The following is a 15,763-nucleotide window of genomic DNA, read 5'->3' as shown; positions in this document are numbered from 1 at the left end:
TAAAGCTCAGACGAAACATCTGACTTATAGAAGCAAAAGATTGTAAATCTTTGAAAAGACTAAAATCAGATGATGTTTCTCACTGGTCTATAGATTTAAAGGTGCTTAAGAAACCTTACTCATAGTGATGTGATAGAAGAACCATTTTGGTTCCTCCAAGAACCATTCAGTCAGAGACATTTATTTTATGTTAATAATATAAAGAATTTAAAGATGTTAAGGGTTCTTTAGGGAACCATTCAGCTAAAAATGGTTCTTCCATGTGATGGTGAAGCACCTTTGTTTTTAAGAGCATATGTCACAAGTGCTTCTGACATAGGCTCTTAAAAATGAAGGTGCTTCCCCATCATGAAAGAACCATTTTTAGCTTATATTGTGATTGTGTGACAGGCTCCATTTTAAGCTTAATACACTGAAGTTAAAAGAAAACTCTTCTTATTATGTTTCTGTTTACAGTATTTGATTTTTTTTTCTAGGATCAGTACAAGTTCTGCTATGAAGTGGCGTTGGAGTATCTGAACTCAGGCTAATGCCACCGGACTTCTGTGTGTTTGTGTACAGTCGGCTTGTATATCTTTAAAAATATAAATTTATCCAGCTGTAATGGATCAAGACTGTGAAATCCTGAGATCAGCTTCATACTCTTTCAACGTGTTCATGATGTCACAGCTCCAGACGTGGCTTCAGTTTTTGATTTCAGGCTCTCCGGACACTTGAGCTTTGCTAAAGACTGTGTAGATGTTGTTTTAGAAGGTGTTTTATGTTTATACTGATGTGGACGTCCTTTCAGAAGCACAATGAAGAATCAGACGAGTGTTCGGGAGGCCTTGCTGTCTGATTCATACCCGTTTATCATTTAATGAATTACAAGGGCCATCATATGTACAGAAACATCTCCAGACTCTCTCGAGATCTTAATGAAACACTTTCTAGTGTTCTGAATGACAGCACAGATGAGTGTTGCAGCTGTTTAGTGAAATAAGTGTTACTTTGTCTTGTAAATTGACTTCATATAGCATAATATATGAAGGAATTATGTAACATCCATGACGTCATCACTTGCTGATGTGCACCACCATCAAATGATCCAAAGCTTTCGCTTTCTTTCTTGCATCTCTTTATTGTTCATTTTGACTTTTGCATACATATTTTAATATTATTTGTTTATACTGTAAATATTAAGTCTTGTGTGATATTTATTCAGGACAATCATACTGTAATGAGTTTAAAGGTTGAATTACCACAAACGTTAATATTGTTTGAAGAAATATTGTACATGATTAAATATACTGTATGGATCAATAAATGCCTTGTTGTTTATAACCCATATAAAACCTTGTTTCATTTCATGTCCATTTTTACACCTGTACTGAAATTATCCGATAATTTGGATAATTATTATTTTTTATGTTTTCTTTTCTCTTTTCTTTTTTATTGCAAAGAATGTGCTGGGAGAACATATATACATAATAACATACATCATAATCACAACCACATAAGCAAGAAGACATAACACAAGAAATTTAAAAAAAAACATAAAAATTAAAAATAATTCTAAATTACAATTCTTTATTTTATTCTTGGTTGGGTGTGAGAAAACTGTACTCTGATTGGTCAGTGCGCCAATAAAGAGGGCGTGGTGTCCTCCTTTCCAGCGCATGTTATATATTCTGTGTTAAAAATTAAAAACTCAATTGTAGTTTTAGTTTAATCTCATGTGACTTTTTCTGCATTGAAAAGCCCACGTAAATGATTATTTTTTATACAAAGCAAAAACAATAAATCTTTTATAAATAAATATTTTGTTTTATAAATACAGATTTAGACTTGGTGTTTATAATATTGTCCAAAAATATAAACCAATAATGTATCACAAGACTTTTGTTTCGGTCAGCAATGACGTGCGATTCTGTCGCCCCGGTGTTGTGACGTCATCACGCTGCGTCGCCTGTTCATGCACGTGAACGAAATAATTCTGTGCAAACTGGTGAGTTTATCGTAAAGTTATTTATTTTAATATGTTAATTGATTATAATTCGTATTTGGGTCTGTGTGTGTGTTATTATCAGACTGGTAATCATGTCGTGCAATAATAATTATACTGGTATAAGACGCGTGTTTGTCTAGTTTATGTCATGAAGTCATCAACAGTTTATTTACACTTTTCAGTAACTTATGTTATTTTATGGATTGTGACATTGATCTTGATTCAAATATTATATTTTCGTTGCAGCACATGACGTGTTAAAATTACCACGGTGTTTTAGATGTAACTTACGTAGTATTCTTTGTGCACTAGCAAATCACGCAGGGTGTTTTTGGACAGGTAATGTGGTAATAATACCATGTCATTCCTTAAAGCCTTTTATACTAGTCATGCGAATGGCACGGTATGACTATAACAAAACGTTATATGACAGCTGTAGCACGACAGTGTTTTACATCCTCACAGATTATAACAAAGCAAACCCGTGTTTCAGATGAGAGATGATTGAGAAGATGAAGGCTAAAGGTCAAAGGTATTTTAAAGAAGAACAGAAGACACCAAAGAAACGCACCGCGCAGGGCAGCAGCGGGGGTGATGGAGTCGGGAAGAGAGCGCGACTGGATGCGATGACCGTGGGTTACTTCCGGCGCGTCAGCGAGCGGCTCAAAGAGGGATTCACTGAAGAAGAGGAGAAAGGTGACGTCAGCTCTTTATAAACACGTGAACGTGTTTACTGAAGCACATACTCAGGAAAACCATTAATACCAGTTTAAACCATCTACCAACATTTCTGCTGTAGTCATGACTTACTCCAAAAAACAGTGCCATGTAAATAATTGCTTGTATGTTGTTGAAAGTCCTCCTTTATTTCAAAGTTTAAACATAATAATAATGAATACTTTTGTTACAGTCCGGCGTTGATCTGATATTGTTTAATATGTTCAGGATTTTCCTGCATGATTTCTTACATAGCTGAACAAAACTGCTTTGTTGTGACTGTATGGTGTTTCTATCTCTGTTTTGTGTGAATGGTCAGATCTGTTTGTGGAGAATGTTCTGTCAGAGGTGAAGGGCAAAGCCGGTCTTGTTGCCATGGATATGACGGGCAGTCTGGCTCTGGAGAAGCTGCTGTCATTGGCTACGACCGTTCAGGTGGGAGAAATGCTGGCAGAACTGGGTGGAGAGACGGGGTCAGAGTTCAAAGATGTAGCATGTAATCAGTGTGGAGGTCATGTGATCGAGAGCGCTTTGAGACAGGCACACAGGTGGACAGGTGAGATTCACATACATAAGTCAGCCAGTCCATCTTAAATGTGCATTTTATCGGTATGTTTGTTCCCTGGGTTCAAACTCATGACCACATACTGACGCAATGCTAAACACTTGTGTTAAGTAGGGATGGGCGATATGGCCTAAAATCCATATTGCATTATACATTGCAGCCTCTTGCGATAGCGATATGTATTGCAATATTATAATTTCAATAGACTCGTTTCAGAACAGGTTATATAGACCCTTACAAAAGCCAAACTGCTAAAAAAGTAAGTAAAAGTAAACCATTATGGCCAGATTAGTCTTGTTACCTTGTACTTCTTAGCTGGAACTTTTGCCTGACACACTCTACAGCATGGGTGTCCAGACTTTTTTGTGTGGTGATCTACTTTTAAAATGATAAAGCTGACAAGATCTATCTGCTAAAAACACAGTTAATTATTAAACACTAAACACTTTAAATGCTTGTGGGGACTATACTGCATATATATATTGCATGTTTCACAATTACTAGACCATAATGCCAATTTTGCGCGTGGAGCAGCATATAACTTATGTAACTTATGGCTTAAATCCAAAAAATAGATGTTGCATCTGTCTTTTTCACGAGTTCCTCTGTTTCGCTGACGCTTTCATCCATGTTTATTCGGCTGCAGCTCGTGGCTAAAGTTAGCGGGTAGATTGTGTCATCAACACGCATTATCGCGATAGTGCAATAGATTGAAAATCTCTATCGTATGCCAATTTTCTATCGTTTATATTGCATATCGTTTATATTGCCCATCCCTAGTGTTAAGAAAGGATTATGAGCAGAAGTCATATATGGTGCAATATCAAATATTAATCAAACATGTTTTAAAATGTACATGTGGTACAAAAACAGGCATGTGCCTTAAACATGAGCTCACTTTTGTTTGACTCTTTTATTTATTACAAAGAGAAAAATGGTGCAGAAGAGACATCAGATGTCACACAGACAGAAGAAGAGGATTGTGGGATATTGGAGGTTCAGGTTCAGCGTCTGTGTGGAGTGATCAGAGAAAATATCCTGGATTTCATCAAAGACCCTCACGGATCTCATGTGCTCCGAACGCTTATACATGTGCTGGGAGGCTGTTTGACTTCAGAACCTTCTGATGCTAAACAAGGTAACACACACACACATCCGTACTGCAACAGAAACACACAATAACTCCAACACAACTGAATTTGATTGAGAAATATGCTGTGCGTTCATACTAGATGTGAATGAAGTGAATAAATAGCGCTATATATAGTTGGATGCTTGAACATTTAAGTTATCTTGCGTTATTGGCACGCAACCTTTGCGTTATTGGTGCGTGAACCTATAAAAATACGAAAATGTGTCGTACAGCTCCAGGTGGCACATACAGCAGAGCTACAATGATTTTGTCCTTAATTGTTGTTTCGTATTTCTGCCTCAGCTCGCTACGTCGTAATCCTGTTACTACTAGAGCGGTGGTCACCAACCTTTTTACGCCCAAGATCCCCAACCTCGGCCTTGACGAAAGGAAAGATCTAACTATCAAACGGCCTCCAACTTGAGGCGTTTAATTTAGGCTATATATAGTTGAATTACATAAAATACAAAAAATTCATTTGCATCTGGTATGAGCGCACCATTAGAAACATGTGCGTGTTTGGTATAATAAAAATGTATGGTTAAATCAGTTTATTTTTTTGACAGTGAAAAGAGACAAAAGGTCTGAAAGTGAGCTGACAGATTTTGAGATACCAACATCATTCTGGTGGGAGCTGAAATATCTCTCTGATTCTCTGATGGAAAACGTCAACGGTAAATTCAGTCTTTATTTAAAGATGAAGTACTAGAAGAAATCCTGTCGTTATCACCGTCTGTTTATTTACAGTCTGTGCCACGAATCCCAGCGCCAGTGCCACGCTTCAAACGCTCCTGACAGTGTGTCACAGAAAGAGACCCATACTGTGTAAAAAAATCAACAAGTGCATCATGGGATACCTGACATCACTCAGCTCTGCTCCTGGAGTCAGGTGAGATACAAAATCTTGACACAATTCATTGATTTGTATGAAGAACAGAACCAACTTTTTGTTAATCTCTCTTCCGTCAGTCCACTTCTGGTGTTTCTGAAAGACCCGTCCTGCAGTCACCTCATCCAAACCATCTTCAAGTTCTCCCATAAGGCTCTGCTGCGTAACGTCTACAGGGATCACCTGAAAGATCAGCTGATGTCTCTGGCCCTTCATCCCATCGCAAACTACACCATCCAAACGCTGATCTCAGTCTCCAGCAGTCTCAGAGTGGTACCTCATTAACATCTGTAATCCTCGTTTGACTTGAATCCAAATGAGCGAGGTTACTGATCATCTCTGTTTTCATGTCTGTAGTTCCTGAAGATCTTCGATGAATTGATGGAGGGCTTTGAGGCGGTGCTCGCCGCTGGACACATGGGAGTTGTAGTGCAGCTTGTAGAGAGCTGTGTGCAGTGGGAGGAGAAACAGGACGCACTCCTACAGCGCCTCCTACAGGTCTGGATGAGTTCAAACAATCATCTCTGACACTTATTTAAATGACTTTGTGATAGTGATAACACACGTAAGCAGGTGCACTCGGCTTATCTTCAGAAAGGCAGGTTACTATCATTTGTGAAATAAACAAACTATTCTGCCTCCCTTTCTGACAAGGACGAAGTGTAGATTCCTCCCCGAATTGGGGCGGACGTTTAAAGAATTCTTTTGAAGTTATGCCACGTCCATCTTTTTTTTAAACCTTTATTTAACCAGGTAAAAACTCACTGAGATTAAAAATCTCATTCACAGGAGTGACCTGGCCACAGAATAAAATTCCAGTCAAACTGTGTTGCATATGCAAAAGATTTCTTACCCAGTTCAGTTCTAGCAAAAGGAACTGACAGCATATAGCAGTTTTGAGAGCGTAAAGAATATTTTGTGACAGATTTCTGCTGTATTAAACTACAAAGGTACGAAGGTAACATCCCCAAGATAGCCTTATAAATAATTAAGTACCAGTGGATTTTCTCCTACTGGACAGAGAGGGCCAGCCCACGCTTTTATACAAGGTGCAATGATGCACAGAAGATTTGCAATTTAATATAAACCTAAGGGCGCCATGATAAACAGCATCTAAGGAAGACAGAATAGAAATTGGAGCAAACTGATATACTACATCACCATAATCAAGTACAGATAAAAATGTAGCAGAAATCAATTTCTTTCGCGCATTAAACGACAAACAAAACTTGTTCCGAAAATAAAACCCAAGCTTAATTTTCATTTTTTTCTTCAGTTGCATAATATGAGAGCCAAATGATAAAGTATCGTCAACAATAATGCCAAGATATTTGTACTCTTTAACTAATTCAAGCATTGAACCTTGTAATGTCTGAAGAGAAATCAACTTACTATCAAGTTTCTTTGAACCCGAGAACACCATACATTTAGTTTTCTCACCATTCAGAACAAGCTTTAAATTGGAAAGCCGTGACTGAATGACATTAAAAGCTAACTGAAGTTTACACAGAGCTTGCTGCACAGAAGCAGCACTACAATACAGGACAGTGTCATCTGCATAAAAATGGAGATTAACATCTTGTATGGCATGATCAAGACTGTTAATATAAATTGTGAATAAAAGGGGCCCCAACACAGATCCTTGGGGAACACCTTTAACAGTAACTAATGACCCAGATAGACAACTTTCAATTTGGACACATTGAGTTCTACCACTCAAATAATTTTTAAACCAAGAATTTACGTGACTTGATAAACCAACACTTTTCAATCTATGCAACAGTATGTCATGGTCCACCGTGTCAAAAGCCTTAGAAAAATCAATAAAAAGAGAGGCACAGAAATTACCTTTAACAATCGAACCCACTATGTCATTTAAAACTTTCAAAACAGCTGTAGTGGTACTGTGTTTTTTGCGGAAACCAGATTGATTTATAGACAACACTTTGTTTGTATTCAAATAACATGTAAGCTGTTTGATAATCAAACTTTCTAAGATCTTAGATAAAACACAAAGCTTCGAAATTGGTCTATAGTTATCTAACACCGCAGGATCTCCCCCTTTTAATAGAGGTAATACAAAAGCGGATTTCCAAATTTCTGGAGCAGCACGAGTATTTAGTGAAAGATTAAAAATATAAGTTAACGGGGAAGTTAAAATATCTGCAGCTAGTTTTAGAAAGAAGGGGTCTACTTGATCAGGGCCAGATGACTTATTTGTGTCCAACAATCTGAGTGCTTTATAAACATCTGAATTCTTGAATTGTTTAAACATAACTCCTCCTTTTTTAAATGACTTTCTGCATTTATAAAATCTGAGTTACAAACCATACCTGTTTTATTTTGAGTGTCAAACAAAGCACCAGATGCAACAAAATGTTTGTTAAAACAATTGAGCATCTGCTCTTTATCTGAAATACTATTATTAAAATATCAACTAAATATTATAAATAATTTACAGGGAATACCTGTCCCCCAATTCATGTCACTGGTGTTACAATTTATAAAAACCAACACTTTGAAAAAAATCAACATCCTTGCTAACTTCTTCATGGTTCAAACGTTCATTGTAGACGTGGCTGTTTTGAAAAGCACATAGTGAGTGTGCACTCTCTCCTCATCTTTTAGCAATTTGATAAATCATTTGATAATTTCATGCGAGGATTTAAGATGTGTCACTGGTGTTACTACAGTTTATAGTAAGGGGAAAGGAAATTTTATTAATATAATGTTTCAAATTGCATGATTAAGTGATTTATTTACATAAAGAAGTGTGGTTTGAGCTACTGTGGCTGCAATCTTAGATATACCATTTTGTCTGCAGATTTGTCACTGGTGTTACTGTTGCTGCTGGTAACACTAGTGACATGACGATAACACCAGTGACAATCAATAACACCACTAACTTTTTTTATCAACATAAAATTTCATAAAATCCTCAAAAATTATATTAGTAAAGACTTTTCAGCATTTCATTACTGTTTTAATATTGTAAACACATAATAATCGTATGTTTTGTCATTGGTTTCACTTTGCGTCACTGGTGTTAGCGCAGGGCATATTGGCTTTCTTGCATCATAGTTGCCCAGTTTTATAGAATCTGGTTTTTGTATCTACCTAACTGTTGCTGCATTCATTAGTAAGCATTTTAAGCATATTCATCATTCACTTTTGATCACTCAACCTCAGTTATTTCTAATGTTACAACAAAAAAACACAATGGTAGAAATAGATAAAGATCACACTATAGAACTTTACGCATGTCTGTTTAAAGTAAATTATTACTAATCAAGACAATTTCTTAATATTACATTCATTTTTTCTGTCTTGAATTATGTATGCAAATTAAATAGTCAAATTACATTCTGGGAAGCCTGAATTGTCATCTAAAATATAGGTAACACCAGTGACAAAAAAGCAGCACAAGCATTTTTTAATGTAATGTAGTAAAAATATAAAAATACATTAAGCTGTCATTTAAGCTGATTTATAATGTTAAGAGGTTAACTATTATCTGACTATAAGTTTTGGTATAAAAAAAAAGAATTAAGTTTTTAAAAAGTTGTCTGTTCAAAAAGCCACCATTTTCATAGAATGATAAGCAGTTTTCTATCATTTGTGAAACTATTTTGCCTCCCTGCACATTTTCTCACAAGGACGACTCCTCCCTGAATTCCTAATCTTTCCCCAAACCTAACCCTAAACATTTAGATTTAGCAGACGCTTTTAAAGGGATAGTTCACTTTAAAATGAAAATTCTGTCATCATTTACTCGTCCTCATGTTGTTCTAAACCTGTATGAATTTCTTTTTTCTGATGAACACAAAAGAAGATATTTTGAGAAATGATGGTAAACACACAGCAGTAAGTGACCATAGACTTCCATAGTAGGAATAAAAAAATATGATGGAATTTATGGTTACCGTCAACTGTGTGCTTACCATCATTTATCAAAATATTTTCTTAGTCATTTATCACAATACTTCCAAAATATTTTTATTCCTACTATGGATGTCTATGGTCATTTACTGCTGTGTGTTTACCATCATTTCTGAAAATATCTTCTTTTGTGTTCATCAGAAAAAAGAAATTCATACAGGTTTAGAACAACATGAGGACGAGTAAATGATGACAGAATTTTCATTTTAATGTGAACTATCCCTTTAAGTGATGTGTCCTAATGAGGCAATAGTACAAAAGGTGCTTCTACCAAGATACAAGTTTTCACTATTACAAAACGGTACCTGTTGAGAGAAAAGAAAGAGTTGGTGTTTTTTCTATTAACTGAAAAGATAGAAATGCGGTCCATATCTATGTCAAGTATTTTGGGAAGAGATGGGTTTTTAATAGTTTTTTTATATGTTGCAAGAGATGTGGGTAAACCCAACATCTCACAAGATTCAGCCATAGCTGTATCCTCTCTAGCCAGAACCGTGTTAAATGTTATGACTTCCACATTCTGCATACAAACTACTCTTTCTCTATTCGGCACTGCGCAGATCGATTGACATGTGACATAAAACTATCACGAGAGTACTGCTTTTGAATCTCTCCAGCAATACTTTGATGTCATTGGCCGATTGGTCTGCACAGTGCCACGTGATGTCAGTCACACCTTTGGCTTTAATTGCAGTAAAAAAGGTTACCTGGACGTGACACCATTGACAAGCGACCCTATGAAGAGGGGTGGAGCACTTTCAAAAAATTCTTTGAAACATTTGGAATAATGTGAAAAAAAAAATATGACAAAGTTCTAGTAGTTTGTGGATATTTTAAAGGGGACATATCATGAAATCTGACTCTTTCAATATTTAAGTGCTATAATTGGGTCCACAGTGCTTCTATCAACTTAGAAAATGTGATAAAGATCAATCCAGTAACTTAGTTTTGGTAAACCATTCTCTGCAAGCATGTGAAAAAAATAGGTCATTGAAATATCGCTCCCCTTGTGATGTCAGAAGGGGATCTTATTATAATAATACCCCCCCTTAATCTGCACTACCCAACCACGGCACTGACATTTAGTGCAGAGATCAGCTCATTTGCATTTTAAAGGACACACCCAAAACGGCACATTTTTGCTCACACCTAAAAAGTGGCAATTTTAACACTTTATAATAAATGATCTGTGGGGTATTTTGAGCTAAAACGTCACATGTACTCTGCTAACACCAAAGATTTATTTGACATCTTTAAAAAGTCTTGTGAAATGCCCCCTTTAATGCAGAAATCTTACAAATTGTGCCTCTTAAAATGAAAAGAAAAATCATCTTTATCTTAAAACATTTTTGATACTTTTGGAGCTTTGTTGTGCTGAATTTTTTTATTGTGCACCCACTTTAGGTCGATGTGCGTGCTTTTGTTTTGATTTTATAAATCTTTCTGTGTTTTGCTGCAGATTATCGGAGGATGAACATTAATCCAGATTTATTTGTGAGTTATAATTCTGTAATATTTGACCGTCTGAACTTTATTTCTCCTCAGGCATTTCATTGCAGTGATCCGGCATCTCGTCATACAAGCTGTCTGCCTCTGTTTCTGTCTTTACTGGCGTATGAGGTTTATTACAACACAGAGACAGCAGAGGGCGACACAGTCACACAGGTACACAATAATAACACAAACTCCTCCAGTTTCATTGGCTCAGTTGTCTTTGGCCTCTGGACACGCTGTGTTTACTGAGGCATCATATTTAGTCTGTAACGCTGCTATGAAAACGTATAAATAACTGTAAATACAGTAGCTTGTCTTTTGCTGTGGACTCATGAATGATGTGTAATGTTTATCAAATGTGTAATATACATTCGGAGTGCTGTGTCCCAAAATAAAACCTGCTCCACCTGATCGTCCAGAATTCATCTTTAAATTATTTCTGCAATGTTTTATGTTACTTTCAAGAATTAGATTTAAATGCATAATATTTTTTGTATGAATATTGATATGACTGTATTATATTCTCTGTACACAGCGCTCTCTGTCCATATGTTATCATGGCTCTCGACTGGTTCAAGCTTTGGCCAAATTCAAAGACAGATCGATACTGATGAACAGTTTACACGGTCTGAGCTCTAGCGATCTGCTGACCCTCGGCACCGACTCCATGGGCAGCCACGCGTTACAGTCGCTGCTGACATCAGTCAGTGATAAAGGCAGAGGAAAATTCCTGAGAAAACTGGAGGTAAATCAAGTCCAAATACTTTCCTAGTCTAAATACAAACATGTAGATGAACTTCACAGGAGCTGTGTTTTGTCACAGGAGCTGTATGTTCAGTTGGCCTGTTCAAGATGTGGCAGTCGTCTATTAGAAGCCGTGTGGAACAGCGCCACCATCAGTCAGAGACAAAGCATTGCTGAGAAACTAGGTGAGATTGACTCGTGTGTACATGTTTTGATTGACAGGTGAGAGGGCGCACAGCACTTCCTGTCAGTGTTGTGGAAAGTTACTTTTAAAAGTAATGCATTACAATATTAAGTTACTCCCCCAAAAAGTAACTAATTACGTTACTTAGTTACTTTTCATGGAAAGTAATGCTTACGTTACTTTTAAGTTAGTTTTGCGTTTTACTTTTTCTTACTTGGCTGAGGTTTGATCTCTTTCAAAAAAATGTATCATATAAATCCATGCTTGATGAGCATAAGTATCAGGATTCTTCAATGTGTATGTCTGCTTGTAATAATAATAATAATTTTTGTATATGATAGACCAGTGTTTCTCAACCCTGGTCCTCAAGGACCCCCTTTCAGAATGTTTTAGATGTCTCCTTAATTAACACACCTGATTTAAATTATTAGCTTGATAGGGAGACATTCTGGAAGGAGGCTGATGAGTTGGTTCAGGTGTTTTAAATAAGGAGACATCTAAAACTTTCTGGAAGGGGGTCCTTGAGGACCAGGGTTGAGAAACACTGTGATAGAGTTTATATAAAAAAGTTCCCCAAATTCCCAAAAATTCCTGTTAAGTTTGCGATTTGGAATAGTTCCAGAATTCCCTAGATTAAAGGTGCAATGTGTAAATTTTAGCGGCATCTAGTGGCAAGGTTGCGAATTGCAACCAAAGGCTCAGTCCACTGCTCACCTCTCGCTTTTGAAACACATATAGAAGCTACGGTAGCTGCCACCGGACAAACATGTCATTGCCAGAGACAACTTAGTAAAAAAGTTTGTCCATTAACTCTTTCGCCGCCATTGACGTGATATCTCGGCAATTAAGAGAAAACGCTTCCCCGCCAATGACGAGATTTTCAGTCTTTCCGCAATACCGCTATTATGCACCAGGTGGCGCACTTCCGCAACTTATACAACCCGGAAGTAGCGCCTCACGTGAAAGAGAAGAACTCCGTGTATGTTTTAAAGATCGCTCTGCATCTGATCTCTATCAAAAGTCCTTCACAAAAATGGAATTATCTCAGCTTTTTGCTCAAAATTGGGTGTTTTTGAAGAAACCTACCCATGTTTGAGAGGTGATTACAAGAGAACTACTGAAGGTAGGATGAAATGTTTTTTTTTGTTTAAAAGCAGAGGGTCTGTTCTTTTATCTGATATATTGTTTGTTTATATATTTAAAGAAGAACATTTTCTGGAAGGCATTAAACTTTTGTGAAAATCATGAAAAATGCTGGCGCTGGCTGGCAACTTTTTTTAAAAATGCTGGCGGGGAAAGAGTTAAGGGTTTCTGTAGAAACATGGCGGCACAAAATGGCGACTTCCATGTAAGGGGACCCTCTGTGTATGTAGATAAAAGCGTCTCATTCTAAGGTAATAAACACATAACGGTTCATTATGAAAGGTCTTTATACACCCCTGATCATATAGTTTTGTATATTATTTTGCATTTCTGTCAAGAGATTCTTCTAAAAATTACACACTGCACCTTTAAGTTCCCATGGGCAGTTTACGGAAATTTACCAGAAACAATCCGCCCCTTAGCAACCCTTCACCAAATACACCAAATAATGTTCATTTTGGCAACGTCATATGACCCCTTTAAGTCCACAAGAACAGAGGTTGTCCCATTTGTCATTAAAGGTTTTACAAAGGTGCCACTTTTCTATAGATATACACGCTTAATGCACGCATGTACTGTGTGTGAGCTTCACAGCAGACTTCTTCCCAACAGTCAAAGCGGCATTCATCATGAAATTGTGGACTCATAGGAAGACAGTGATTGTTTAGGGTGCCAGACAGTATTCAAGATTCGGTGAAAAAGTCAAAAGAGAATCCATGCAAATTTTCTGCTGTGCAAGGGGATTGTGGGTAATATGATGCACACTTATCCAGCAGGAATGGGTGTTGTTTCAAATACTATGTGTAGGATGGAAAGATGGTACATCATATGCCAATTCAGATGATGAAATGTTGTGACACTGTTTTTCTTATGTTGACTCTCATCATTTTAAATATTGATAAAAGAAATCATGTCATGATCAGGGTTTACTAAAGTATCATATTGATCTGTATAATTCATACGTTATATTTTTTTGCATGTAAAGGCTTGTTTAAAATAAGCTTATTGTGTTTTAAGCTTCATGCATGCTAAAGTTTTGATGATGATTTTTCTTCATCAGTGCCCAGTGAATCTCAGCTCAGATCTGATCAGTTTGCACGCCACGTTTGGGCCAAATTCGGTCTGACGCACTTTGTGAAGCGCCGTGCCGCCTGGCTGGAGGTTCAGACGGGAGAGTCGAAGAAAAGGAAGATGTTTAGTGAAATTCTGGAGTAACGTGGAGTTTATATTTTTTTTGTTATCTAAATACATTAATGCCTAAATGTTGTGGCGTTTTCTAAATAAAAACATCAGAAAAGCTAGTTTTGTTTCTCCCGTTTCTGTCCGGTGTCCAAAATGACATTTACACAATTAAGTAGAGATAAGTTTTCCATCTTTAAATCTGAAAGGGTTGCAGTAGTTTTGTCCCAGCGGGTGAAGGTCAGCCACACTCAGGGGCAGTGGATGGAGAAGATACGAGTCCAGCTGTGGTCTCATTCTATCTGTGTGGGAGCGGCAGCGAGGAGAACCATCAGACCATCGGAATCTGAGCGCCAGGGCGATGTGACATTCAGCTGGAAAATTCTCCTGACGTAGTCAAAACCAAAAAACTGATACGGTCGAATACAAGGACCTGAGAACTTCAGACTCGTGGAAATGTGGAATCTGTGGAGTTTTGTGCTGTCGTCTGGAGATCTGTAAGGCTTGAGTAAATTTTTTAAACCTAATAATAATCATCAATCAGAAGAAATTAACTCTTAATATTAAACATCTTGCATGATGATAATCTTAAATTGGTGCTGCTTAAGATGTGAGATTTATACAGTTTGATCAGACTTAATGGAAAAAAAAACAATAGCAGTGACACTTGCATGGCCTTGTGTCACTCATTGTTTTTTTTTTTACAAAATGTACTACTACTACTACTAATAATTGAAACAATGGCACCTTATAAATAAATGAAATGGAACAGTTTTTATTTGACTCTGGTTTGTTCCCAGAGGACCGGAGTTTTCCGGGTTTCCTGAGGACCTGATCTGATCCTCCCTCATTAGTGTGCCCTCATTAGTGAGCTGTTGATGGATAACAAGGCTAATTGTGCATCTGCCTCAGACCTGCAGCTGTGAACGCTCATCTACTGGAGATCTCACAGCTGCTCGCAACATCTCATGTTCTTCATTCATAACACATTTTAAACAATAATATATGACTCATTATTCTTCATCGTGTGTTTGTTTACTATTAAACACTTTCAACATTGAAGGTCCCTTACTTTCACAGTAGCAAGATAACTTATCTTATTTTTCATTTGGATATTTTTAACTAACAATACAAGAAACGATATTAAACATATTTCTGTTTTGATTGTTATTGTTTCATCGTTTAAAATATGATTCATCTGTCTTTTCTTTGATTCTTTAAAAACAAGTATAAATCTTAAGACATTTTAACTCTCAACATTTTATACGTAACTCCTTCAAAAGTAGATATTATTATTATTATTGGCGCTTTCAAAAGATGAATCACGATTAATTGCATAAAAGTTTGTTTTTGCATAATATAGTTGTGTGTGTATTTATTATTTATTTATAAATACACATATACGCATATGCATCAATTTAAGAAAAAATTTAATGTCTTTTTTATTTATAAGCCCTTGTTATAATATATTATTATAATGACTCTGAGTTGTCTTTTAGGGAATCTGATTATTTAAATGTCTTTTGGTGCTGTTAGTAAGAGCGAGGTGGACTTTAACAAAGACTTCTGAGAAAAGTTTGTTGTGATGTATAGTTGTTATATTTAAATGTATAATAATACATACAGTCAGTACTGGTGATATTTTAACTAGTACTTGCTTTACCGCACTGCTGTTGATATGGTTAACCTGTAAGATTACTTAGTGCCATGAGAAAATACCTGGTTGGACAAACTGCTAAATAAAATAAGTTGTGTTAAACAGATCTGAAAGAAAACTACGCTCAGTTCAG

At 36.6% G+C, this 15,763-nt stretch overlaps 2 protein-coding genes across 8 annotated transcripts in view; both read left to right on the top strand.

Moving 5' to 3' along the window:
* Positions 1-891, top strand: part of LOC129443264 (receptor-type tyrosine-protein phosphatase mu) — a 234,710-nt gene extending 233,819 nt beyond the window's left edge. For all 6 annotated transcript variants that reach the window (XM_073864360.1, XM_073864363.1, XM_073864362.1 and 3 more), the window contains one exon: positions 477-891. In XM_073864360.1, the coding sequence (XP_073720461.1) occupies positions 477-530 (54 nt within the window). In that variant the 3' untranslated portion in view covers positions 531-891. The remainder of the gene's footprint in view (positions 1-476) is intronic.
* A 955-nt stretch (positions 892-1,846) lies between these two features.
* Positions 1,847-14,095, top strand: LOC129443266 (nucleolar protein 9). 2 transcript variants are annotated; one of them, XM_055203758.2, is made up of 12 exons: positions 1,847-1,987; positions 2,481-2,683; positions 3,024-3,260; positions 4,198-4,407; positions 4,968-5,075; positions 5,149-5,290; positions 5,371-5,563; positions 5,648-5,788; positions 10,775-10,894; positions 11,259-11,468; positions 11,547-11,652; positions 13,855-14,095. In XM_055203758.2, the coding sequence occupies exons 2-12, from the start codon at positions 2,488-2,490 to the stop codon at positions 14,007-14,009; spliced, it is 1,818 nt and encodes a 605-aa protein (XP_055059733.2). In that variant the 5' UTR covers positions 1,847-1,987; positions 2,481-2,487; the 3' UTR covers positions 14,010-14,095. The 2 variants fall into 2 exon arrangements, with proteins under 2 accessions (XP_055059733.2, XP_073720489.1); XM_073864388.1 differs by lacking the exon at positions 1,847-1,987 and adding an exon at positions 2,190-2,326.
* Positions 14,096-15,763: the final 1,668 nt, after the last annotated feature.

The sequence above is a fragment of the Misgurnus anguillicaudatus genome, unplaced genomic scaffold, assembly GCF_027580225.2.
Source record: "Misgurnus anguillicaudatus unplaced genomic scaffold, ASM2758022v2 HiC_scaffold_26, whole genome shotgun sequence".
Lineage (NCBI taxonomy): Eukaryota > Metazoa > Chordata > Actinopteri > Cypriniformes > Cobitidae > Misgurnus > Misgurnus anguillicaudatus.
This window is presented reverse-complemented; position numbering and strand designations above follow the sequence as displayed.